Below are 22145 nucleotides of genomic sequence, written 5' to 3'. Positions count from 1 at the left end.
AACCACTATATAGACATGTACTGCATAACTCCCTCATACACCATCACCAACCACTACACCTTTCTCCACTAGATCATGTCAATTCCAGGCTTTGCTGGAAATCTAGACCCCAATGAGCCCGGCTCAGAGCTCAAAGTCACCGAAGTAAAGGTTCCTGCGCTTTCAGAATGGCGTTTTGAGGTTCCTTTCAAATGTATCATGAAACTCAAAGTCACTGACGGTATAGCAGAGATTTTTGGCACAGAACTCCCGTCTGGCGTAGACGTCAGACTTACAGGTGTCAAGGTTGCCGTTTACGCTCCTACAAGTGGATGCACCCTCGAGTACACCTTGACCATCAACAAAGAAAACATCAACATCTCCAATGAAGATGCCTCCATCAGTGAATACACCTCTGACGAGCTGGTCATGCCAAACCACCAGAACTTCCATTTTGCTCTTGAACTTTTACGTCAGGAGGCCGCTGCATCGCTGAAAAGGGGGCCCAAGGTGCTCATTTTGGGTAACAAGCAGAGTGGAAAGACCGCATTGGCAAAGACGCTCGTATCCTATGCGGTGAAAATGGACCACATGCCGCTTTTGATTAACTTGAATCCTCAAGACGGTGTTTTTTCGGTTCCAGGATCACTCACAGCCGCTGCCATTTCTGACAATCTAGACCTAGAGAGCGCTGGTGGTTGGGGTGGATCCACTACACTGGGAGCTACTTTCCATAATCCAAAGCAACCGCTTGTGAAAAACTACGGGTACGATAACATTGAGGAGAATTTGGAGTTGTTCAAGTACCAGGTCTCGCAGCTTGGTGTGGCTGCTCTTTCCAGAATGGAGGAAGACCCCAAGGTGAGATCCAGTGGTTTCGTCATCGACACGCCTGCCTTGAACATCAAGGACGTTGTGGTGATTGAAAACATTCTCTCTGATTTTGAAGTGGATCTTGTCGTGGTTGTGGGTAACGAGAGACTCACTGTGGATTTGAAGAGGAAGTTCCAGCACAGAATCGAGAAGAACCTGCTAAATATCATCAAGATGCCCCTTTCCGGTGGTGTTGCTGAAGTCAACGATTCGTTCATCAGAAAGGTACAGGAAGATACCATCAAGGAGTACTTCAACGGTAATTACAAGACGAGATTGTCGCCCTACAAAACAGACGTTGACCTCACGACTTTCCAGGTATACAAGGTTGTCAAAATTGCTGAGTTCAACTCTCAAATGGCCTTTTTGCCATCTGGTGACGACTATGCTCCCGAAGAGTCTGGCGAGTCCGATGTGAAGAAAGAGGAGAGCTCGCTAGACAAATACTACGTCAAGCTCGATGAGCCTCTGAGTTCCAACTTGGAAAACTCCGTTGTTGCTATAACCAACGTGCCTATACCATCTGCTTCAGGAAAGCTTTCGCCTCGTGATTTGCTCAACTGTAGTATACTTGGGTATGCACATGTTTCGAGAGTGGACGACACCAAGAAGCGTATGTCGCTTTTGTTGCCATTCCCTGGCCAGATTCCACACAATATCATCATTGCCACTGGCATTGGTTACACTGAGTAATCAGTCAAATGGGACCGGCTTGGATTTTTGGTTTCTCTCGATCATCTGCGATGCAGCAATGGCACTAGGGATCTTGATACCGCAGCAGTCGCCCCAGGTGTTTCTTGTATCTAGATGGTTGTGGACATGACCGCAGTCGCTGGCTTCTTCATCGGAGTGTTCTGGAACGTCCTCGGGACACTGGATGATATGGCCAAACATGAAATGCTGGATGATGGGCAATTTACCGAAAACTTCGGCATTGTACATTTTGATCATGCCATCTTTGATTTTGGCCCATGACTTTGCTGACAGAATATCATCCAACATGGGTGAGTGCCACCTGAGACTGGCTTGCGTGTTGCCGTCATAACCAGGAACGGTTTTAATCGAGTTGATGAAATGAATGCACTCGAAGTACATATACTGCTCCCAGAAATTCTCAACCATCTCCTTGTTGTGGATTGACTTGGGCTTCATGTGTGGGTGGGAAGCTAGCTGGGAAGCTCCGAACAAGAATGGCAAAAAGTGGTAGTCGTCGAGACCCCACACACCATGCGATCCAGCAGGCTCTAGCCAGTAAGTCTTTTGAAGCTGTCTCATGATGCTGATGTATTTACAAAACACTCTGAGAACGAGTGCTGGGTAGTCGTCCTTGGTGATAACGTTCAACTTGTGTAGACAATAGAAAAAGCACAAAAAGTTCAACTCGTGTCCCGATCCGTAGTCTATACGTGTTCTGTCGCCCCAAGACTCTCCAAAATAGCGTGCAAGCTCCACCACGGCCTCTTTATCTTGGACTAGGCCCGAGAACATGGAAGGTGCTTGTTTCTGGATATCATCGTAAAAGTCACAGAACTCGCTTTTGCCGAATCTGGAAATGTCCCTCTCCTTCAAAACCGGATGCTTATCCACCAACTCCAAGATTTTGTCAAGTTGAGCCACAAGCTCCTTGATAGCATCGCTTTCGTGAACCTTGGCTTGATTAGTGAGACCTTCAACCAGGTTCTGGAGATCCACGATGAAATTTAACAAATCCTCGTGCGTTTGTGATTTCTCCCAGATTGCAAGATCGTCTTTTGTCACGATCCTCTTTCTCGGCTCGATATACAGCATGATTATGAAAAAAGTGCTGAATCGTGGAGTAAATTCTTGAATCCCATACATAGTGGTTAAGGCGAGGTGTACGGGTGTAAGTGTGCACTATCTTCGCTCAAAGCAACGGTTCCTTAGTCTTGCAGCCACAAGGAATGAACTTGAAAGCCGTTGAAAATGGCATTTATTCTATTGGCAAACTGAAGCATGTCTTTGATACGCAGCTTCAGCGGTCCCAACTCCTCCAGGCACTTTGGAAGCCTGCTTCGAAATCTGAAGTGAACAATATGAAAACCCTTCCATTGGCGATAAGACCCAAGGTTGATTTACACAGAGACATTGCTAAGGAAAGTGGGAAAGAGGGATGGTCATTGAAAGCCGCTCAATCCTTCGGATACGCCAAAGAGCTTGTCAAGTTCTACAAGCACGGAGTGAAGCTGGTTTGGAATAATCACAAGACACTCAGGGCACTCAGAAAGTCTGATTTCAAAGTGACAAACCAGATCAACAACGAAGGTAAAACGGTAGATATCCAAGTTCCTTCGTTTGCCACATTGACGCAAGAAATGGCCCAGGAATTGTACCAGAAGCGTGTGGAAAACAGGACCAATATCGAAAACACAGCTGGAGACGCTGTGGACCACAACAAGGGCTCGGCTCTCAAGGTGTACACGCCTGAAATGTTCAATTTGCTGAGATCGGACTTTTTGTTGTTCAAACGGACCCCTAGCGATTTCATCAAAATACCCACCTTCTCGGTGATCTTCCTCATTTTCATGGAGATGACGCCATTGCTTTGCTATGCATTTCCCGAAATCACCCCGCTGACGTGTATTCTCCCCTCGCTTCTCCCTCGTCTCTGGTCTGCCAAAAACAGCGACAAGGTTGCAAAGTCTGTGCCTGAGAATACTGACTTGGAGGAATTGGCTGCGAAAACAGCATACAACTTGACACTGGAGCAGGTTGCATCGTTAGCTGATGCTCTCCGTCTCAAGACAAAATACATCCCAACGCAGCTTTTCCCTGAGCTGGTTTTGCGCAACCGTTTACAGGCCCACTACAATTTCCTCACGGTGGATAACTACTACCTCAGTGGACTCAATGGAAACGGCAATGTGTGGGATTTGACCAAACAGGAGCTTCTCTACGCTTGTCTTGAGCGTAACTTGATCAGAGACGTTAAAAAATACGCAGACTTGGAAGAGTCACATGCGCCAAACAAGGACGAGCTCGTCAAGCACGAGTTGAACATCTTGAGGCTACAGCTCACCCAGTTCATCATGAACTTTGAAAAATACAACATCGGCTATCTTCTTTTGCTGCAAAAAGTCGAGCAGCCCAGCGAGGAGGCCGTCACGTGGAGAAAAGAGTGAGACTCTGCCCCACCCAGTACATAGTTATTTATCCAGACCAACTGGTACTGTAGTAGGTGCGAAAGTGCGTAGCAAAAAGATCAACACCATCACCAACCCCATGACCGAAAAGGAGAAGACACGGCTGCCTGTGGTGGACTCTGGAGCATCCATCCAGATCAAAGCTGAGGAAGACGAAGGTCCAGATCCTAAATTCACCGTTGATGAAATCATCTCAGGGTGTAAGGTATTTGTCAACAAGGAGGATGGAAAGAGGTTAGCGGAGATTCTCCAGCAGAACACCAAGAAGGGGAAAAAGGTGTTCTATGTTCATTACCAGGATTACAACAAGCGTTTGGATGAGTGGATTCTGCCGGACAAAATTGATTTTCTGAAGCTGATGATTCCTCCGGTGGAGAAGGAGGAGAAGAAACCCGAGAAGCTGAAGCTGAAGACGGGGACAAAGACGGGCAAAACCAGCAAGAAGTCGTCCACAAAATCGACTCCACAGCCCCGAGCGTCCGATAAGGAGGAAAGCGCCACCCCGCTTGAAAACGATGAAATGGACTTGGACAACCTTAATGTTCAGGGTCTCAAGCGCCCAGGAGAGGAAGTGAGCCGAGAGGATGAGATAAAGAAGCTTAGGACAAGCGGATCCATGATTCAGAACCACTCCGAGGTGGCCAGAGTGAGAAACCTTTCAAGTGTTATCTTGGGTGAGCACATAATAGAACCCTGGTACTTCTCACCGTACCCTATCGAGCTCACGGAGGAGGACGAGATCTTCATTTGTGATTTCACGCTTTCATACTTTGGCTCCAAGAAGCAGTTTGAGAGACACAGGGCGAAGTGCTCCATGAAGCACCCTCCTGGAAACGAGATCTACAGAGACGAGAAGGTGAGCTTCTGGGAGATTGACGGGCGTAAGCAGAGAACGTGGTGCAGAAACTTGTGTCTTCTTTCGAAGCTTTTCCTTGATCACAAAACGCTCTACTACGATGTGGATCCGTTCTTGTTCTACATCATGACCATCAGATCACCCCAGGGCCACCATGTGGTGGGCTACTTCTCCAAGGAAAAAGAATCCGCAGACGGGTACAACGTGGCTTGTATTTTGACGCTACCGTGTTACCAGAAAAAGGGTTACGGTAAGTTGCTCATCCAATTTTCGTACATGTTGTCGAATGTCGAGAACAAGGCAGGATCGCCGGAAAAACCGCTTTCCGACTTGGGTCTATTATCGTACAGAGCATTCTGGACAGATGTTCTTGTCAAGCTCCTCGTCGAAAGGTGCAACCCCCATTTATACAAAAAGAATAACCAGCGAGAACTGAGCCTGCGGGAAGACTCGGCGCTGCCTCCACCAAGAGCCAACGGAGCTGCTGCTACCGCTGGGAACGGAGCCTCGGAAATCACCATCGAGGAGATTTCAGCCATTACTTGCATGACGACAACAGACGTTCTCCACACGCTATCGACGCTTCAAATCATCAAATACCACAAGGGTCAGCATATCATTGTCATCACGGACCAAATCATGGCATTGTACGATAAATTGGTCAAGAAGGTGAAGGAAAAGAAGAAGCACGAGCTCGATCCAGAGAAGCTCCAATGGACGCCGCCCTCATTCACCGCCAATCAGCTTCGCTTTGGCTGGTAGGCCGCTCTTCGGTCCCCCAGATTTTAATGCTCTTGTCACTCAGGCCAGTAATAAGACGCAATCCCAGCATGTCGTAGGCAGCAGTATATATAGTACAAGTGTCGTCTGCTGTGGCAGGCTTTGGAGGAATAGTGGACAAGTTTTGTCCGGTTTCGTAATCGTAAAACGCCATTCTGCCGTCACCGTGACCTGCAAAAAGCTCATTGGAGGCAGGGTTCAAAGCGAGTGTGTTGATGACTGGAGACATTGTTTCGGTGCCAGTTTCACCAAATTCATTAAGGAGCTCTCCGCCTGGAAGGAGCCATTGTTTGATGCTGCCGGTGGAATCACAAGATGCCATGGTCATTTCGTGAGGGTGCATTATCAACAGACGAACCGACTTACGGTGCTGTGTTAGAGTCAAGTGGGTTTTTTGTTTCCGGATATCCCATAGTCTGACAGTTCCGTCCATGGACGAGGAGCATATTTGAGGATCACCAATCTGCGAGACAATGCTTGAAACATCTCCTCGATGTCCCGTAAGAACCATGATTTGGGTTCGGCTTCGTATGTCCCACACTCTGATAGCAGCATCTCTTCCCCCAGTAAAAAGAAGATCGAGTTCTGGATGTAGATCCATAGCGTAAACACCGCCAACGTGGCCATGGTAGTTTCTGATTTGGCAGCCTGCGGGAGAATTGGTCCTTTCGAGATCCCAGCATCTGACTGTCTTATCCTCTGCACCTGAAAAGAGGTATGGGTACCTTTTCGATACCTGAAGGGCTCTCACGGACATAATGTGCCCTGGAAGAGTCGCTTTTAGCGTTCCTGAAACCAAGTTCCATATTTTGATTTTGCTATCTCCTCCTCCAGATACGAACCATCCATTGGTGACTGGATCTATAGCTAAGGAACGGACCCAGCCGTCGTGTGCACCCAAAAGCACTTTTCGTAGAGTACTGCAAGGTTCAATTTGCTGCTTTTGTTCGATATCCATGGAATCATCAACCTTGACGAGATCCGTGGACTGCTTCACTTGAGGCTTTGGATCTATCTTCTTTTGGGTATTTCGAAGAAGAAAATCGAGCTTAGTATTGGCATAAACGGCCTCCAGAAGCACGTCTGGCGCTATAAGCAGCTCGTCTGGGGATATGAGCTTTGAGGAGTGCATCTGCTTTCAATTTATGTATTCCAAGTACTATATCGTAGTAGGTGATGCCCTCAGATACGTAGGTGCACCCGTACATCTACAGATATCAACACTTCCAACTTACAGATATATGTGTGATCTACTGCAACAAATCGTCAGAAATAAGCTATAAAATGTCTCAATGGCTTACAGACGATGCATTCAAGCTTCTGCGGGGCTTATATAGCCAGGTTGTCACCACAAAGTGCACTATCAGCTCATTACAGATAATACATGATGCCCCAGACGGAGAGATTCTTTTCCACGAGTCGGCTGAAACCGATACGCTAGACATTGCAATGTCCAAGAAAACATACCTTATGATATTTGCCGAAGCACATGCTGTTTTTGAGAAATTGGGCTACAAGTTTGACTTGCAGCTGCTTACAGGAACCGAGCTATGGGCACTTTACTACGCCACAACTTCCATAATGTTGACCACAAACGAACATTCGACTATCTGGAGACTACATCGAGAAGTCGTTTTTGAGCTTCATGGTAGAGGCGAAGAAATCATCAAGAATGACTTTGACTATGTCACTTTCCTTGCAACATCCAAACTCAAACGAGTCAACAAAAGCTCCATGCTATTTCACTGGATAAGGTTTTTGATGGTACCGCTCTTTGAAGATCTGGAGGTTATTAAGACTCTCATACACCGCTTACTTCGATCCATAGAGGTGCATTTTGCCAATTACTGTGCTGGGTATACCTTCCAGTGGTTGGTTCGACTTCTTCACGCTAGCCAAAAACAAGAGCTTTTTGAATATGCGGGCCTTCAAATCAGGCAAATTTGCAGAAGCCATCTCAGCGATATCACTATATGGGAAACCTACTCTGTATGGCTCACTGCAGATTCAGACCCATTTGCAGTGGATCTGTTCAACAGAGATGTTTTACAATGGAACAAGCATTCGGTGTTCGTGACGGAAATGCAGTACGGTCCGCAGATGTCAGGAACAGATGATGTGGTGTTGGAAGACTTGGAATGGCTAGTGAAGGTCAAGTGTGCCTACATTTCGCCCTACGAAAGTCTTTACAAAGTAACAAATGACAAGGATGCTTTTAAGCACCGACTTTATATCCTCAGGCAGCCTGAAGAAGATATATTCAATGCTAGAGATGACGCTAGCACTGAGCGCCTTTTGTCTGCAATGAAGAAGTACCACAAAATCCACACCAGATTTGCAAGATACCGAGAAGAACTGGACGACGAAGAGGTCGCAGAGTAACCCCTCAAAACGGCCATAACGAACGACAATCCGTTCATCTGTTGATGGTGTTGCAACTTGCACCCGTGCACCTCCATCCTACCATATCTACATGGTGGTCGCATTACCAATCTTGCTACGATATCAGATGGTAAGTGCTCGTGCAAACCAAACAATTCACAATTTACTAACAAAAGCTTAAAATCCGCCAGCTTCAGAAACAAAGGCAGGAACAGGCTCGTCAAAGTCCCGAGGCGGCTGCATCCACAGCTGCTAACCCACTGGGTAAGGTAAGCGCTGCTCAGATCAGACTACAAAAAGATGTCACTGAGCTCGAATTGCCCTCCACTGTGAAGGTTGAGTTCCCTGATCCTCGTGACCTTTTCAACTTTAGAATCTTCATCCGTCCAGCCGAGGGCTACTACAATGGTGGTGTCTTCTCCTTCACTGTGGAGATCGGAGACAACTTCCCCATCGATCCACCCAAGATCAAGTGTACTCAAAAAATCTACCACCCCAACATAGATTTGGAGGGAAATGTGTGTCTCAACATCTTGCGAGAGGACTGGCTGCCTGTGCTTTCGCTCAATTCGGTGATCCTGGGGCTCAACTTCCTCTTTTTGGAACCCAACCCAAATGACCCATTGAACAAGGCTGCTGCAAACGTTTTGGCAAAGAATACAGCCACGTTTGCCCGCAACGTCCGTCTGGCCATGCGTGGTCTGACCATTGATTACGAGAATTACGATAGGGTGGTATAAGGATTATAATAAATGCATGCTATAGTTTAGAAGCCGAACCCTCCGCCGCCAAAACCGCTTGAACCTCCTGGTCCAAAGCCTGGTCCGCCGGGCCCAAAGCCGGGACCCCCTCCTCTACGTAGGTTGCCAGGAAGTCCCATGCCCATATCGTCCAAATTGTCCTCGCCCATAGGATCATCAAACCTTGCTCCAGGAGGAACGCCTCGTCTGGAAGAATTGCCCTGGTTTCTGCCAAATAACGGATGGTTCATAGTAGGATGCATACCTCCTTCAGGAGCAGCCAATGGGTCAATGTAGGGTTTCATAAGCGGGTCACGAGGAAGCCCCGGTGGGTTCAAGTCACGGTCTCCAATTGGTGCAAAAGACGACAGCTCCCCTGTTCTGTCAGAAGATTTAAGCACCTCATACTCGTCCTCGAAATCTGGCATATCAGCTGGTTTCCTAGACTCTCTGTTCAAACTAGGCTCTGATGATCTCAGAAGGCCCAGTTCCGATGTAGGAGGTGGTGGTCCCGTGAAACTCTCCTTCTCCTTGTGTTCCTCGTCACGTTTAAGCTTAGGAGGATCGAGTCTCATATCTAGGAAGATGAAGAACTGATCCGTCAAGTCAGGAGATATCTCTTTCACGGGTAAATCCAAATTCCACTTATCCCACTCAATAGACACTGACTTGCTATCGCTTCCCCTCACAAAGTTTATAAGGGTTGTATTAGGGGAGATCTCGGATACTGTTACTATGAAAGGACCAGCCTCCCATTTGTTGAATTCTGGTGTATCCACCTTCACAGAAACTTGAGATTCATAGCGCTCGGTGATATAGCTTTTGAGAAGCTCTAAGGTTAGTTTATAGTATGTATCAGACATTGTGGGCTTGGATTGGTGGAAAAGCAATGGAATGCGCTGAAGGCGAACCCTTAATCTACCCCAGATTCGTTTAACTATGTGGTGTACGGGTGCCACTTTGTAACATTACCGTGTATTCGGGGAGGTCCTTAAGGTAAATTTTGAGATTCTGGAGCATACATAGCTTTTGGTGTTAGTTTAAAGGGTTCATTAGGTTCACATAATTTTTTTAATTTGAGTACGGTATATTTTGTTGAGCAGTTAGGCATATATAAAGATAAAAGCTCTGTTTTAATGAAGTTAAAAGCAATATCGCCAGTTCTGGAGTTACCTAGAGATTATCATTTTGTATTAAGTATTCATTTATCATTATATGAGATACTTGGCTTTCTTTATGTGCTGACTTGGAAGTTTACCTGATGTTTTGACCATTCCATGCTCAAGGATTCATCTCACTCCGACATTAGTGATCTCTAGGTAGCCAAGGTATTAGTGGCACGACATAACAATTCACTTTCTTTCTCTGCTTTTTTCAAACCATTCAATTATAAAAAAGAGGTAATGTTGAAATGGCTCGGTCAGCTGGCAGACGGAAACACAGTTCAGCCTAGAAACGTGAGATAGGCGAGGTCATAGGATTAGACATTTCTCCTGCTTGAGCCAATACTCTTGAAATAGCTTGGCGAACTTCCTTGTTCTGTGTTCCCTGAAAAGCACTGCTCTGGGGTCAAGTGCCATGAAAGGCTTCCCTGTAACGTTCGATGACGAAAGGAGAGTATCTCGTGGTACTTCTACAAATCAATAGCCCTTGATGTAAGCACAAATGAATAGTTCCTAATGAATAGATTGTGCATTTCCATTCTTGTTTTCAGGCCTCAAGAAAAGCCAGAGAACAGAAGGACTCAGATGATACTCAATTCTTGTTCAGTTGACCACCCCTAAACAAAGAATAGTGTGCCAGATTGGCAAAGAAACGAAATCCCAAGCCACACACAAACTACAGAGTTTTGCAGGGCAACATTGCACGCGAAGGTGTATCACCCGATCTACTTGATGCAAAACGTCAATGCGTGGGTTCTTATCTCGCAGGAGCTTCTCAAGGTTGGAACCCTTAGTTTTCAAGGACGAATTGAAAGAAAGATTCGACGAGAATTGAAAAAGAAGCGGGATTCACATTCTTCGAAACTCAAAATGTCCTAGTTTTACTGACCCTTTACCGAGGTTGATTTGACAAGTGAAGCCGCAGGATCGCCAAGTCCTCGAGTTCAAAACCAGCATTGATCGATAAAGAATTCAGAAGGAGAAAAGAATGATTTTCCTTGGAATTACATATCTATGCTACATATCTATATAAGGGGATGACAAGGAGGAGTATGGTCTTGGTCTTTTGTTACTTGATCACATCACGGACAGAGGTAATAGCTCTTTTCATTCACAACCTAATGCTTCCACAACCCAAACATGAGATCTATCAGTTCAAGTGACGATTACACGTAGTCTTATTCCATCAATAAATACGTATCGGCTTGTTGGTTGCCGTACAAATATGACTTGCTTTAGACCATCAGTGAGTCGACTCTATCTACAATCTAGGCATCTATTCACAATCTTCTGACTCACAAATCGACCAATTACCGATTTTCTGCATTTCGGCCAAATCTTCTCCTACCATCAACTGATCGGAACCCCCGGATATCACGCAAAGAAGGTCGAAACCTTATTCGGCTTGTTCCAGAAAAGCAGGAACCAGACGAGGCTGGGCCATCATTCGATATCACAAAACCTACTCCCAACCTTCAACCTCCACTTTCATTTGATGACCGAAATTGACCAACCATGACCGTTTCAAAAAATCCTAAAAAAGCTTCCCAATCATTTCAGCCTGTCTTTACAACTCTCCTCTTTCCTCTTACTGACCATCCTGTCATCGATCAAAGCGAACCCTGCACTGACAGAAAAATTCGATTCTGAAAATAATCGGAAAATTACCCAAAAATTATGCACAATCGATATTTTTCAATCTCAAAACTTTCCTCATCGAATCCACCTAGACCACCTCAGTGCGTCACTTTTCTCGACCCACTTGGCTCGTCTACAGCAAACCAAAAAATTGAAAATCTGCAAAAATCCAAAATCCTCTTGCTTACCCAAAACCAAAAAGTACCCAAAATCTCCATATCCTCGGTCATTGGTCATCTTCGTTGTCAACCAGAAAAAAAAACTCCATCTTCTATCCTGGCTAGTATGACAGGCAACCAAGGCACTCGGGATCGTCGTACTGCACAGAAGCCCACCTCGGCCCTCCTTGACCTTCTTTCAAACCGTCATACTTTCGATGATGCAGCGTGATTTCCCCCAGAAAATTTTAATTCGTAGGTGACCTTAAAAATTTCCGAAACCCACACACATGCCGGTGGACCCGCCAGAGCCAGCAGGTCCAAACGCTTTTTGGTCACGTGACCCCCGCTGTTGTTACTCACAACGGAACACCCTTTCTCGAACCTACTGCAACTACTGCAACAAACAGTGACCAATTTTACCAGCTGCCTAAAGCCACAGAACACCGTGTACCGGTTACCGCCTAGTCACGTGAACCCCTTTTTTCCCAAACAGCCACCCAGCCACATATAACTAGCAACCCTGGCCCCTGTTTTCCTGGCCCTTCCAGGTAACTTTCCAACATGACAACCACCGTACCATTGATCTACTCGTTTGCCGGCTACGAAGGCGTTGCCGACGCCGTGGCCGACCACGTGATCCTGGCCCAAAACATGACCTTGTACAACACCTTAGATAAGGAGGCGATTGCCAAACTAAAGGAGGCGGCTTCAAGGCCTTCTTTGACTAGTGAGGTTTCGCTGGCGCTGATTCTGGGTGTCGCTTCGCCCAGACCGTCCTTCAGTCGGAACGGACTGGCGCAGAATGCTGCTGCTACAGCCAACGGCGACGAACGTGTGTCGTCGAGAAGAAAGAAGGAGATCAAGAAGAAGGCCGAACAACGGTTCAAGATTGCCATTTCCGGCGGATCGCTCATCAAGATCATGCACCTTGGCTTGTTGCCGAGGGAAGACGAGATTGAATGGGACAAGTGGGATATCTACTTTGCCGACGAGCGGTTGGTGCCCTTTGACAGCCTGGACTCGAACTACGGGCTGGCCAAGCGGGAGATCTTTGACTTGATCAAGAGCGAAAAGAAGCCCAACGTGTACCACATTGACGAGCTGTTGATTCTGGACCCGCAAGAGTGTGCGGACGCCTACGAGAAGTTGCTCATTGACAACTTTGCCAAGAAGGACTCGGTCAAGTTGCCCATGTTTGACCTTTTGCTTCTCGGGTGTGCTCCCGACGGCCACATTGCATCGTTGTTCCCCAATTTTGGCGAGCAGTTGCGAGAGAAGTTGGCGTGGTGCATGTCGGTGGAGAAGGCGCCACTGGGTCCTGAAAACAGAATCACCTTGTCGATTCCTGTCATCTGCCACGCCCACCGAGTCACATTTGTCGTGGAGGGCTTGACGAAAGCGCCCATTATGCGGACCATCATGGAGAGACCGGAGAAGGGGTTGCCGAGCTCGATTGTGAACGAGGGAGCCGCCGGCAGGGTCACCTGGTTCGTGGACGACGATGCATTGAAGGACTGCTATGATATCACCAAGAAGAAGTACAAGTTTCTCAGTATTCCCGAGCCCAGCAGCTAGGGGCGACAGCAGAAGGGGGGTGAGTCATGTGCCAGATATGAAGTAGCATGAAGAGTTTCCAGCAAGGCACCGATGTAGCGAGGCACTGGATGTGTTAAGTCCACAGCCTCGTACGAGCAAATTTCAGTAGTGAGTAGGTATGCTAAGCCAATTACCATAGGGTGGAATGTGAAGCGCAAGTATGGTGGATTGACAGGCATGTTGCCAGGAGCAACGACGAAAAAAGTAAAAAAGTCAAAAAAAGCAAAAAAAGAGAAAGGAGAAGGAAACGGCTGTTTCCAGGGGCTTACCCAAAAAGCCCTTGACAAAAAAAAGGCCGACAAAAGCAGAGAAGTCCAAAGACGAAGAAGTGGAGTTCTTCGCTTTTGGAAAAGTAAGAAGGTGCTATTGTGTCCCACGAGAAAATCTAGAAAATTTACCGATACCAGCCGAATCACGACAATCACGACGATCTCGCTTCCACTCCACCCTGATTCCGGATAGAAACACAATGGGCCGAACCGAGTAGGCAAAGTCCAGTAATTGCCGTTTTCGGCGATCCTGTCACACGAGCGCCGTTGGAGGAGGTGAAACTGAAAGACATGAACAGCAAAAAATTACGATTTTTTTTTGAATTATATTTAAAAAATTGCCCCCTTCAATACGCCAAATCGCCCAGGCCAAGGGGAATCCAAGCAAAATGGGCAAAATCGCCAGGCAACCAGGGGCATTATGGGTTAGTACGAGGTGCGAACAAAGGACGGGGAAGCCATTCTTCAGCTGCGATAATGCCTGAATGAAGCCTGAACAATCCCAACCGACTGATCCGGCCATCCTCCTTCCTCCCTGAGACTTGCGTGATAAAAAAAGAAGTTGTAGCAAAAAGTGATTGAAATTGAAAAGACGTTATAAAATCTGTAGAGTGATTTAAAAATTTGAAGTGTGTTACTGTTTGACAGAGATGGCCCGAAAAATTACCGCTCATTCCCAGCTTCAGCCTTCCAAAGAGCCGCAGAAAAGGCTATCTGACAGAGCCGGCTGCGGCGTGGCACAAATCCACTTATTTCCCAAGCGGACCTACATCCTCTGCAAAACGGACATTTCCTGTTCGGTGTTCCGCCAGAATCACCGGAGCCCTGGTTCTGAAAGAGGAAGACATGAAAATAGTGGGGCCTGCGAAAAGACGACGACGACTTGACTTTAAAAAAAGCAATAAATAGTCTGTCCCGCCGGCAACGGCCAAATCCACCCAACGTCCGGCTTTTTCCTTTTTTTCATGATTATGTATAAATCGGCCAGGCTTCGAGATGCTCCACCAGAGAATGAAGGGACCTTTTTCATGAGCTTTCTCGCAGTGCGGAGAAATCTTTGCAGGGCGCCTCACCCTGTACTGCACACAGAGAAAAATCATTGCGCCGTCCGCTACACAGATCGGTGACCATGGCAGGATGCCGGTCTGTGTGCAGTCCGCGCGTCAGAAAAACTCCCACATTAGGTATATACTGTGCATGCGCCCACAGATCGTCTCGCCTTTACCTGTTGTGCCCTCCCCTTTTAGGCAAGACACATCTCCATCTTACAGCCCCAGAAGTAGTCAGCCCTATATAGTATCTCACATTTCCCCCGAACACCTTGTATCCTATTCTTTTTTTTTTTGACGCTCTCGCCAGCAAACCCCTGTCATCATGTCCAACCACGACTACTACAGAAACGTGTACGGACGCAGCGACACAAGAAACCCTTACGACTCTCCAGCCCAGGAGTCCGACAACTTTGTATCAACCCCATCCTACCACTACTACGTCCAACAACAACAAAGACACCAGGGCATCCCAGCAGGCACCCCTCATTTGCATCCCATCTCCACAGAACACTCGGACACAACGACCACGTATGTGGAAAACAACCTGGACGATCTGATGGCCGATCCTCCGGTGGAGATACCGAAGAAGAAGAAGAAGAAGAAGGCCAAAAAGCCAAAGATGCCCAAATCCAAGAAGAAGCCCAGCGCCGGCGCTGGCAACGGCGACCTCGAGGCTGTGCCTCAGGAAACCAACGAGAAGCGGATGCTCAGCTTCATGTTTGGCAGATCGGTGGATCCAGTGCCTCTCCCGGAGGAGAGAAAGCCATACCCATGGAAAACCACCAACATCTTCAACAAGACCGTTTTTTACTGGATTTGGCCCATCTTGATCAGAGGTTACAAGCGCACATTGCAGCCCGATGACCTCTGGTACTTGACGGACGACTTGACCGTCGAACAGATGCACAAGGAGTACAGGGCCCACTTGGACGCCCACTTGAAGTCCCTGAGAGATAGACACGAAAAGAAGGGCAAGGACATGGACCTGTGGGAATGGCCTTTCCTTGCGGTGCCCTTGGCGCTTTTCAAAACCTTCAAGATCCAGTACTCCCTCTCGTGCATCTTCTTGGCTCTTTCTTTCACTTGCCAGGCCCTCTCGCCCTTGATCACCAGACGCTTGATTGATTTTGTCGAGTTCCGTTTCCTCGGTATCGAGACAACCTACAACAAGGGTATCGGCTACACTGTTGGCGCCGTCATTTTAATTTTCATCAATGGTTTGCTTTTGAACCACTTTTTCCACAACGCCATGGTGGCCGGTGCCGCCTGCAAGTCGATCTTGACGAAAGACGTGCTCATAAAATCCTTCAAGTTGTCTCTGAAGGCCAAACACCGGTTTTCTACCGGCAGAATCACCTCGCTCATGAGTACGGATTTGTCGAGAATCGACTTGGCCATTGGTTTCCAGCCCCTTGTGGTTTGTTTCCCTATTCCCGTGATTATCGCCGTGGTTTTGCTTTTAACCAACATTGGTGTCACCTCTCTTGTGGGTATTGGCCTTTTCATTGTCTCTCTTGTCATTTGTGTGCTTCTCACGTCTAAGTTGTTTTTCACCAGAGAAACCGTGGTCAAGTACACTGACAAGCGTATTTCGCTCATGAGAGAGGTGCTCAACAACCTCAAGATCATCAAGTTCTACGCCTGGGAGTTGGCCTACAAGGCTAGCATCACCAAGGTCAGAAACACCGAGATGAGGTACCTTTTCACCATCAAGGTGTTGAGAAACTTCATCACCGCCTACGCCGTCACTTTGCCCACCCTCACTTCCATGATCTCGTTCGTTACTATGTGGAAGGTTGGTGACATGAGAGACGCTGGCCGTGTGTTTTCTTCACTTTCGCTTTTTTCCATTTTGGCCCAGGCAATCATGCTTTTGCCTATTGCGCTCGCTACCGGTGCTGATGCTATGATTGGTTTCAGAAGATGCAAGGACTTCCTTTCGGCTTCCGAGTACGACACCTCCTTGGACGACAAGTTGCGTGCTGAGGAGAAGTACTTGGTTGGTTCTGATGAGTCTGTCACTGGTTTCGACTTCAAGGGCGACCAGGACTCCTTCAACAGCGACACTTACTACGGCATGGAGGAGAAGAAGGACACCAACGTGGTGATTGACATTAGAAACGCTGACTTTATGTGGGAGCTGTTCCAGAACGACGATGATGACAGTTCGCTTTGGGACGCTACTTCTTCCAAGTCTCCTCGTCAATCTACCGACAAGAAGAGCAAGAATGAAACTCGTGTTTCTGTGGAGCTGTGTACTCTGGACATGAAGCTGTCGTTCCCTGGTCTCACCAACATTAACTTGACTGTCAATGACGGTGACTTTGTGGTGATTACAGGTGTTATTGGTTCCGGTAAGACGTCTCTTCTCAATGCCATGGCTGGTTTCATGAAGTTGACCAACCCTGGCCAGGGTTCCATTGACGTTAACAAGGAGTTGTTGCTCTGTTCTATTCCATGGATCCAGAACGCCACTGTTCGTCAGAACATCTTGTTCAACCGTCCTATGGACCCAAGCCGTTACAGAGCCGTTATCAAGGCTTGTTGCTTGGAGGACGATATCAAGGAATTGCTGCATGGTGACCAGACCGAAATTGGTGAAAAGGGTGTCACGCTTTCCGGTGGCCAGAAAGCCAGAATCAACTTGGCTCGTGCCGTCTACCGTGGTGGAAGCACCATGCTTTTCGACGATGTCTTGTCTGCCGTTGATGCCCGTGTTGGTAAGCAGATCACCAACGAGTTGTTCTTTGGTTTCCTCAAGCACCAGACGAGAATCTTGGCTACCCACCAGCTTTCCTTGGTGGCTACTGCCGACAAGATTGTCTTTTTGAACGGTGACGGTACCATTGATGTTGGAACTGCTGCTGAGCTTGCCGCTAGAAACTCTGGTTTCAAGAAGTTGGTTGACTTCAGCCACGACAATGCAGCTGCTCCTCGCCCTGAACCACAGGAAGAAGAGCCCACTCCAGATGTGTGCCTTTTGCCAAGTGGAGTTGGCGAGAACGAAGAGGAGGTTAAGTTGGCTGTTACTCAGTCTGTGCTTCCTCAGAGTGGAGCTGCTGGTGATATTATCGGCCGTACCATTGAAGACGAGGACAAGGCTGTCAATGCCATCTCGTGGAATGTTTACAAGAACTACATCAACTTGGGTGCTGGTATTTTCGGCTGGACCGCAGCACCAGTGTTCCTTTTCCTTGTGGCCATTGCTACCTTCTGTCAGTTGTTTACCAACACCTGGTTGTCTTTCTGGATGGAGAAGCGTTTCCGTCAGTTGAGCGACAACTTCTACGTTGGTTTCTACGTTGGTTTCGCTTTCTTGACTGTCTTCTTCACCGGTGTCCAGTTCACCATGTTGGCTTACATGAACAACAGATCGGCTGAGCTTTTGAACGTCAAGGCTGTGGAGAAGGTGTTGCACTGCCCAATGAGCTTTATGGACACCAACCCCTTGGGTAGAGTGCTCAACAGATTCACGAAGGACACTGACTCTTTGGATAACGAGATTGGTGAGCAGTTGCGTTTGTTCATATTCCCTCTTGCCATGATCATTGGTATCATCATTTTGTGCATTTGTTACTTGCCTTGGTTCGCCATTGCTGTTCCATTCTTGGGCGGTGCTTTTGTTTTCTTGTCTGAAATCTACTCGGGCTCATCCCGTGAGATCAAGAGATTGGAGGCTGTCCAGAGATCTGTGGTTTACAACAACTTCAACGAGATTTTGACCGGTATGCATACCATCAAGGCTTTCAAGGAGGAGGTTTCCTTCATCAAGAAGAACGACAATTTGCTTAACCGCATGAACGAAGCCTACTACTTGTCCATTGCCAACCAGAGATGGCTCTGTGTCCACTTGGACATTATTGCTTCTCTCTTTGCCCTCATTATCTCCATGTTGTGTATCACCGACCAGTTTGACATTTCGCCTCAATCCACTGGTTTGCTTTTGAACTATGTGATTCAGATTGTTGGTTTGTTGTCTTTGACCGTTCGTGCCATGACCCAGGTGGAAAACGAAATGAACTCTGTTGAGAGATTGCATTCTTACGCTTTTGATTTGCCTCAGGAGGCTGCTTACGAGAAGAGTGAGTTCAAGCCTCCTCCAGAGTGGCCAATGACTGGTTACATCCAGTTCAAGAACGTCAACTTGCGTTACAGACAAAACTTGCCCTTGGTGTTGAAGGACTTGAACTTTGGCATCTACCCCGGCGAAAAAGTTGGTATTTGTGGCCGTACTGGTGCTGGTAAATCCTCCATCATGACCGGTTTGTACCGTTTGAGCGAGCTTGAGTCTGGTAACATCACCATTGATGGCTTGGACATCAGCCAGCTCGGCTTGCGTGACTTGAGATCGAAGTTGCTGATCATTCCCCAGGATCCTGTCCTTTTCCAAGGCTCGATTCGTAAAAATTTGGACCCTTTCAACCAATTCCCAGATTGCACCTTGTGGGACTCGTTGAGAAGATCTGGCCTCATCACTGGCGACCAGTTAGAGAGAGTCAGACGCACTCAGCTTGTGGACAACAACTATGACCAGCTCCACAAGTTCCACTTGGACCAGAATGTCGAGGACGACGGCCTGAACTTCTCCTTGGGAGAGAAACAGCTCATTGCATTGGCCCGTTCGTTGGTGCGTGACTCCAAGATTTTGATTTTGGACGAGGCCACCTCCTCTGTCGACTACGAGACCGACGCCAAGATCCAGGACACCATTATCCGTGAGTTTGACAAGTGCACAATTTTGTGTATTGCTCACCGTTTGAAGACGATCTTGACGTACGACCGTATCTTGGTGATGGACCAGGGACGTGTTGTTGAAAAGGGTACCCCTTGGACTTTGTTCCGCCAAAATGGACTCTTCAAGCAGATGTGTGACAAGGCTCACATTGTTGCTGAGGATTTCCGCAGACCTGGTGTCTGAGACGCCGGCTGTATACGCTATGTATTTATATTAGACGAAGATACCCCCTTAAAATTTTGTCATAGAATTGATTTTTACACTTTGTGAAATTGAGTGTAGTCCTAGTGACGTCGTGTGACGTGCACTATATATAGATTACTCTGGGTGTTGATTCTACAAGTTGGTGATGGTCATAATATATTAACGAATAGAATTCATGCTTTCATCAATAAAGCCATGGTGATAGATGGAGTTCTTTTTTTTTTTGTTTTGTTTTGTCGATTGAATAGGAATACTAAACAGGAAAATTAACAACTTCTTGAATACATTACCATTGGTGATACATTACCAGTGGTTATATGATTCGTGAAAATTTACGTCTTACACTCTCTAGACAAGTACTTTTCTTGATCTCCCCTATCCCCTTCATCTACAATTCACATGAAATCCTAGATCTTTTAATTTAAAATTGATTCCGAAATTATTGAATAACGATATCTGGTTACTCGGATACAATAGATTTATTTTGAGTTATCAAGCATTCTGAACACTTCACTCACCACCCCCCATTGACATCGTAATATGTTGTTTATTGAACCAGGGCCATTGCCCTGCTCTATGTATAATCTGTCACCCTAGGCAAACTAAGGTAGGCCGAAACACGGCCATGCTAAGAGAAATGCGCAATGTAAAAGAGAAGATAGGCGTTGGTGTTCTGGACATCGTGGTGGGAGGCATGCGAGACCACGCTGTCGTCAAACTTGAACCACTGCCCAATGCTGTTTTTGATGAAGGCCACATAATGGCCGGTGTTGACAGAACCAATGTGTGTAATCACACCAAAGAGCTCGTAGACCTTGCCGGAATCCACGTCATCGTTGCCCTCGTTGTTGTAGTCTGAAACGTATTTTGTGAGGTTGAGGTAGAGGGGCGTGTCGACCTTTGTTTCGATTTTGGACGCCGTGTCGTTGGCGTGGTTATGTTTGAACCGCTTGAGCTGGATACTGAGAACTGGAGGGAGTTTCCGGATCCGGAGCGACCTAAAGGGCTTGGATTCGGTGCCACAGGACTGGCAGCTGGATTTGGCGTCTAGAGCCTCCGTGTGGGTGAACTGGTCGAGACATTCGTAGAGAGTGTTGGTTTTGTGGTTGAGATCGTTCACCTCGAGGGATAGATCAACCAAGGGGTCCACGGTGCTTCTGACGAATCCACAGCTGCTGCATTCGACCAAACTCTCTAGTTCGCCCAGAAAGACGCTGTGGGTGATGCACAGACAGCGTTCTGGAGACGGGATATCTAGATGTGCTTCTTGCAACACCTTCTCGTGGTCGGCGTGGAACTCGTTTAGGAGGAACTGCCAGAATTCGTGGGCGTCCTGTTCGGAAAAGCCCGCAAGCAGCTGGTTCTTGTACCATGCTGTCTGGAGAAGCGTGGTGATGCCAAAACCCTCGTTAGAGGAAGCACAGTAGACCTGTTTGAAAACGGCGTCAACCAGGCACGTAATACACGCGGTGGAGCTGTCAATATTGCCTTCGTCGAGGTACTGCTGCGCCAGCGGGCAGTTGAAGAAATGTAGGTCGTTGTTGAAGAAGTGGTTTCTCACCAACGGGTTATGGAGAAGCGTTTGAAGCACACAGCTCATGAAACACGTGGCGCCCAAGTTGACGATTCCCTTGAGTCCGTGGATCGCCACGGCAGCAGGTTTATCGTAGTATTCGCTCAACGCAGCCTGCTTATCGCTAGATGGCTGGATATCGTCCATGGAAGCCACGGCGAGTCTGATATCGTTGAGCGCCGAGTGGTTGATGTAGTCCTTGCACGAGAAGCAGAAAAGAAGGCCGTTTTGGGCGTCGATGGCAAACATGTGGTTTTGTTTAGCAGCATGAGCCCGAGCGTGTTCTTGGTAACACCCCACATGAGGGCACTGAAGACAAAAGAACACCTGGTGGAAGTTGGCAAGGTTGCAGTCGCTGCAGCGGAGCACCTTGTGTTTGAGATCATTAAACGTATTCTGAGGCACCGCCAGACCGTCTTTCTTCCGAAACACTAGTCTTTCCTTGAGCAGCGGGTTTACAGCCACCAGAATGCCCACGGCCTGTTTGTAGGTGGCCATGACGGTATCGTGGGCCGAGGTGGCCAAAACCTTGGTTAAATGGGAGCACGGCTGGATGTGGCGCCAGTTATCGGGCGGAGGAGTTCGTTGTTGGAGGGTCAATGACGAGCCGTTGCCGTTCTGGTGTTTGTGGCCCGGCGGCTCGCCCAAAGTGGACTTATGGCCGACCTTGCCGTTCTGCGGCGACGCTGGCATGACTGGGTAGTATTTTCAGGGCGATGTGGCCGAAATCAACGAAGGTGTTCTGGAGGAGGTTTGTAGGAAGTGTTGAGCTAGCGGGCCGGATGCGGGCGGAAGGGGTTAAGAAGGGGCAGTTTTGGGGAAAACGAGGTGCCCTTTTTCTGGAATTTCAGCTGTTTTGGGCGATTTCAGCGTGGTGGCGGCGCTGGCGACGGATCACTTCTTCTGTTGCTGAGGTGGGTGCAAAATGCGCTGCGAATCGGGAGCTAGGTACGGATCACGCCGATGTGGAGGAGCAGAAAGGG

At 47.7% G+C, this 22145-nt stretch overlaps 10 protein-coding genes across 10 annotated transcripts; 6 read left to right on the top strand and 4 right to left on the bottom strand.

The window, feature by feature from the left end:
- Positions 1 to 75: 75 nt before the first annotated feature.
- Positions 76 to 1545, top strand: C7M61_003654 (cleavage polyadenylation factor subunit; the record flags this gene model as incomplete). Its single annotated transcript, XM_024858991.1, has 1 exon — positions 76 to 1545. One exon carries the CDS (start codon positions 76 to 78, stop codon positions 1543 to 1545), a length of 1470 nt encoding a protein of 489 aa, XP_024712665.1.
- A 64-nt stretch (positions 1546 to 1609) lies between these two features.
- Positions 1610 to 2640, bottom strand: C7M61_003653 (peptidylprolyl isomerase; the record flags this gene model as incomplete). The annotated part of the gene is made up of 2 exons (XM_024858990.1): positions 1610 to 1648; positions 1672 to 2640. The coding sequence occupies 2 exons, from the start codon at positions 2638 to 2640 to the stop codon at positions 1610 to 1612; spliced, it is 1008 nt and encodes a 335-aa protein (XP_024712664.1).
- A 134-nt stretch (positions 2641 to 2774) lies between these two features.
- Positions 2775 to 3992, top strand: C7M61_003652 (uncharacterized protein; the record flags this gene model as incomplete). Its single annotated transcript, XM_024858989.1, has 1 exon — positions 2775 to 3992. One exon carries the CDS (start codon positions 2775 to 2777, stop codon positions 3990 to 3992), a length of 1218 nt encoding a protein of 405 aa, XP_024712663.1.
- Positions 3993 to 4092: 100 nt separating this feature from the next.
- ESA1 (NuA4 histone acetyltransferase complex catalytic subunit) lies at positions 4093 to 5631 on the top strand (the record flags this gene model as incomplete). Its single annotated transcript, XM_024858988.1, has 1 exon — positions 4093 to 5631. One exon carries the CDS (start codon positions 4093 to 4095, stop codon positions 5629 to 5631), a length of 1539 nt encoding a protein of 512 aa, XP_024712662.1.
- A 23-nt stretch (positions 5632 to 5654) lies between these two features.
- On the bottom strand, positions 5655 to 6781 carry C7M61_003650 (mRNA splicing protein; the record flags this gene model as incomplete). Its single annotated transcript, XM_024858987.1, has 2 exons — positions 5655 to 5662; positions 5689 to 6781. The coding sequence occupies 2 exons, from the start codon at positions 6779 to 6781 to the stop codon at positions 5655 to 5657; spliced, it is 1101 nt and encodes a 366-aa protein (XP_024712661.1).
- A 152-nt stretch (positions 6782 to 6933) lies between these two features.
- Positions 6934 to 8771, top strand: C7M61_003649 (ubiquitin-conjugating enzyme E2; the record flags this gene model as incomplete). The annotated part of the gene is made up of 2 exons (XM_024858986.1): positions 6934 to 8027; positions 8237 to 8771. 2 exons carry the CDS (start codon positions 6934 to 6936, stop codon positions 8769 to 8771), a joined length of 1629 nt encoding a protein of 542 aa, XP_024712660.1.
- Positions 8772 to 8797: 26 nt separating this feature from the next.
- On the bottom strand, positions 8798 to 9634 carry C7M61_003648 (uncharacterized protein; the record flags this gene model as incomplete). The annotated part of the gene is made up of 1 exon (XM_024858985.1): positions 8798 to 9634. One exon carries the CDS (start codon positions 9632 to 9634, stop codon positions 8798 to 8800), a length of 837 nt encoding a protein of 278 aa, XP_024712659.1.
- A 2660-nt stretch (positions 9635 to 12294) lies between these two features.
- On the top strand, positions 12295 to 13308 carry C7M61_003647 (uncharacterized protein; the record flags this gene model as incomplete). The annotated part of the gene is made up of 1 exon (XM_024858984.1): positions 12295 to 13308. One exon carries the CDS (start codon positions 12295 to 12297, stop codon positions 13306 to 13308), a length of 1014 nt encoding a protein of 337 aa, XP_024712658.1.
- A 1664-nt stretch (positions 13309 to 14972) lies between these two features.
- On the top strand, positions 14973 to 19568 carry C7M61_003646 (uncharacterized protein; the record flags this gene model as incomplete). The annotated part of the gene is made up of 1 exon (XM_024858983.1): positions 14973 to 19568. The coding sequence occupies one exon, from the start codon at positions 14973 to 14975 to the stop codon at positions 19566 to 19568; it is 4596 nt and encodes a 1531-aa protein (XP_024712657.1).
- A 649-nt stretch (positions 19569 to 20217) lies between these two features.
- On the bottom strand, positions 20218 to 21855 carry C7M61_003645 (ubiquitin-specific protease; the record flags this gene model as incomplete). The annotated part of the gene is made up of 1 exon (XM_024858982.1): positions 20218 to 21855. One exon carries the CDS (start codon positions 21853 to 21855, stop codon positions 20218 to 20220), a length of 1638 nt encoding a protein of 545 aa, XP_024712656.1.
- Between the last annotated feature and the right edge of the window lie 290 nt (positions 21856 to 22145).

The sequence above is a fragment of the Candidozyma pseudohaemuli genome, assembly GCF_003013735.1.
Source record: "Candidozyma pseudohaemuli strain B12108 chromosome Unknown scaffold00010, whole genome shotgun sequence".
Lineage (NCBI taxonomy): Eukaryota > Fungi > Ascomycota > Pichiomycetes > Serinales > Metschnikowiaceae > Candidozyma > Candidozyma pseudohaemuli.
Note: the sequence above shows the minus strand (reverse complement) of the source record. Positions and strands in the feature narration are given on the sequence as shown.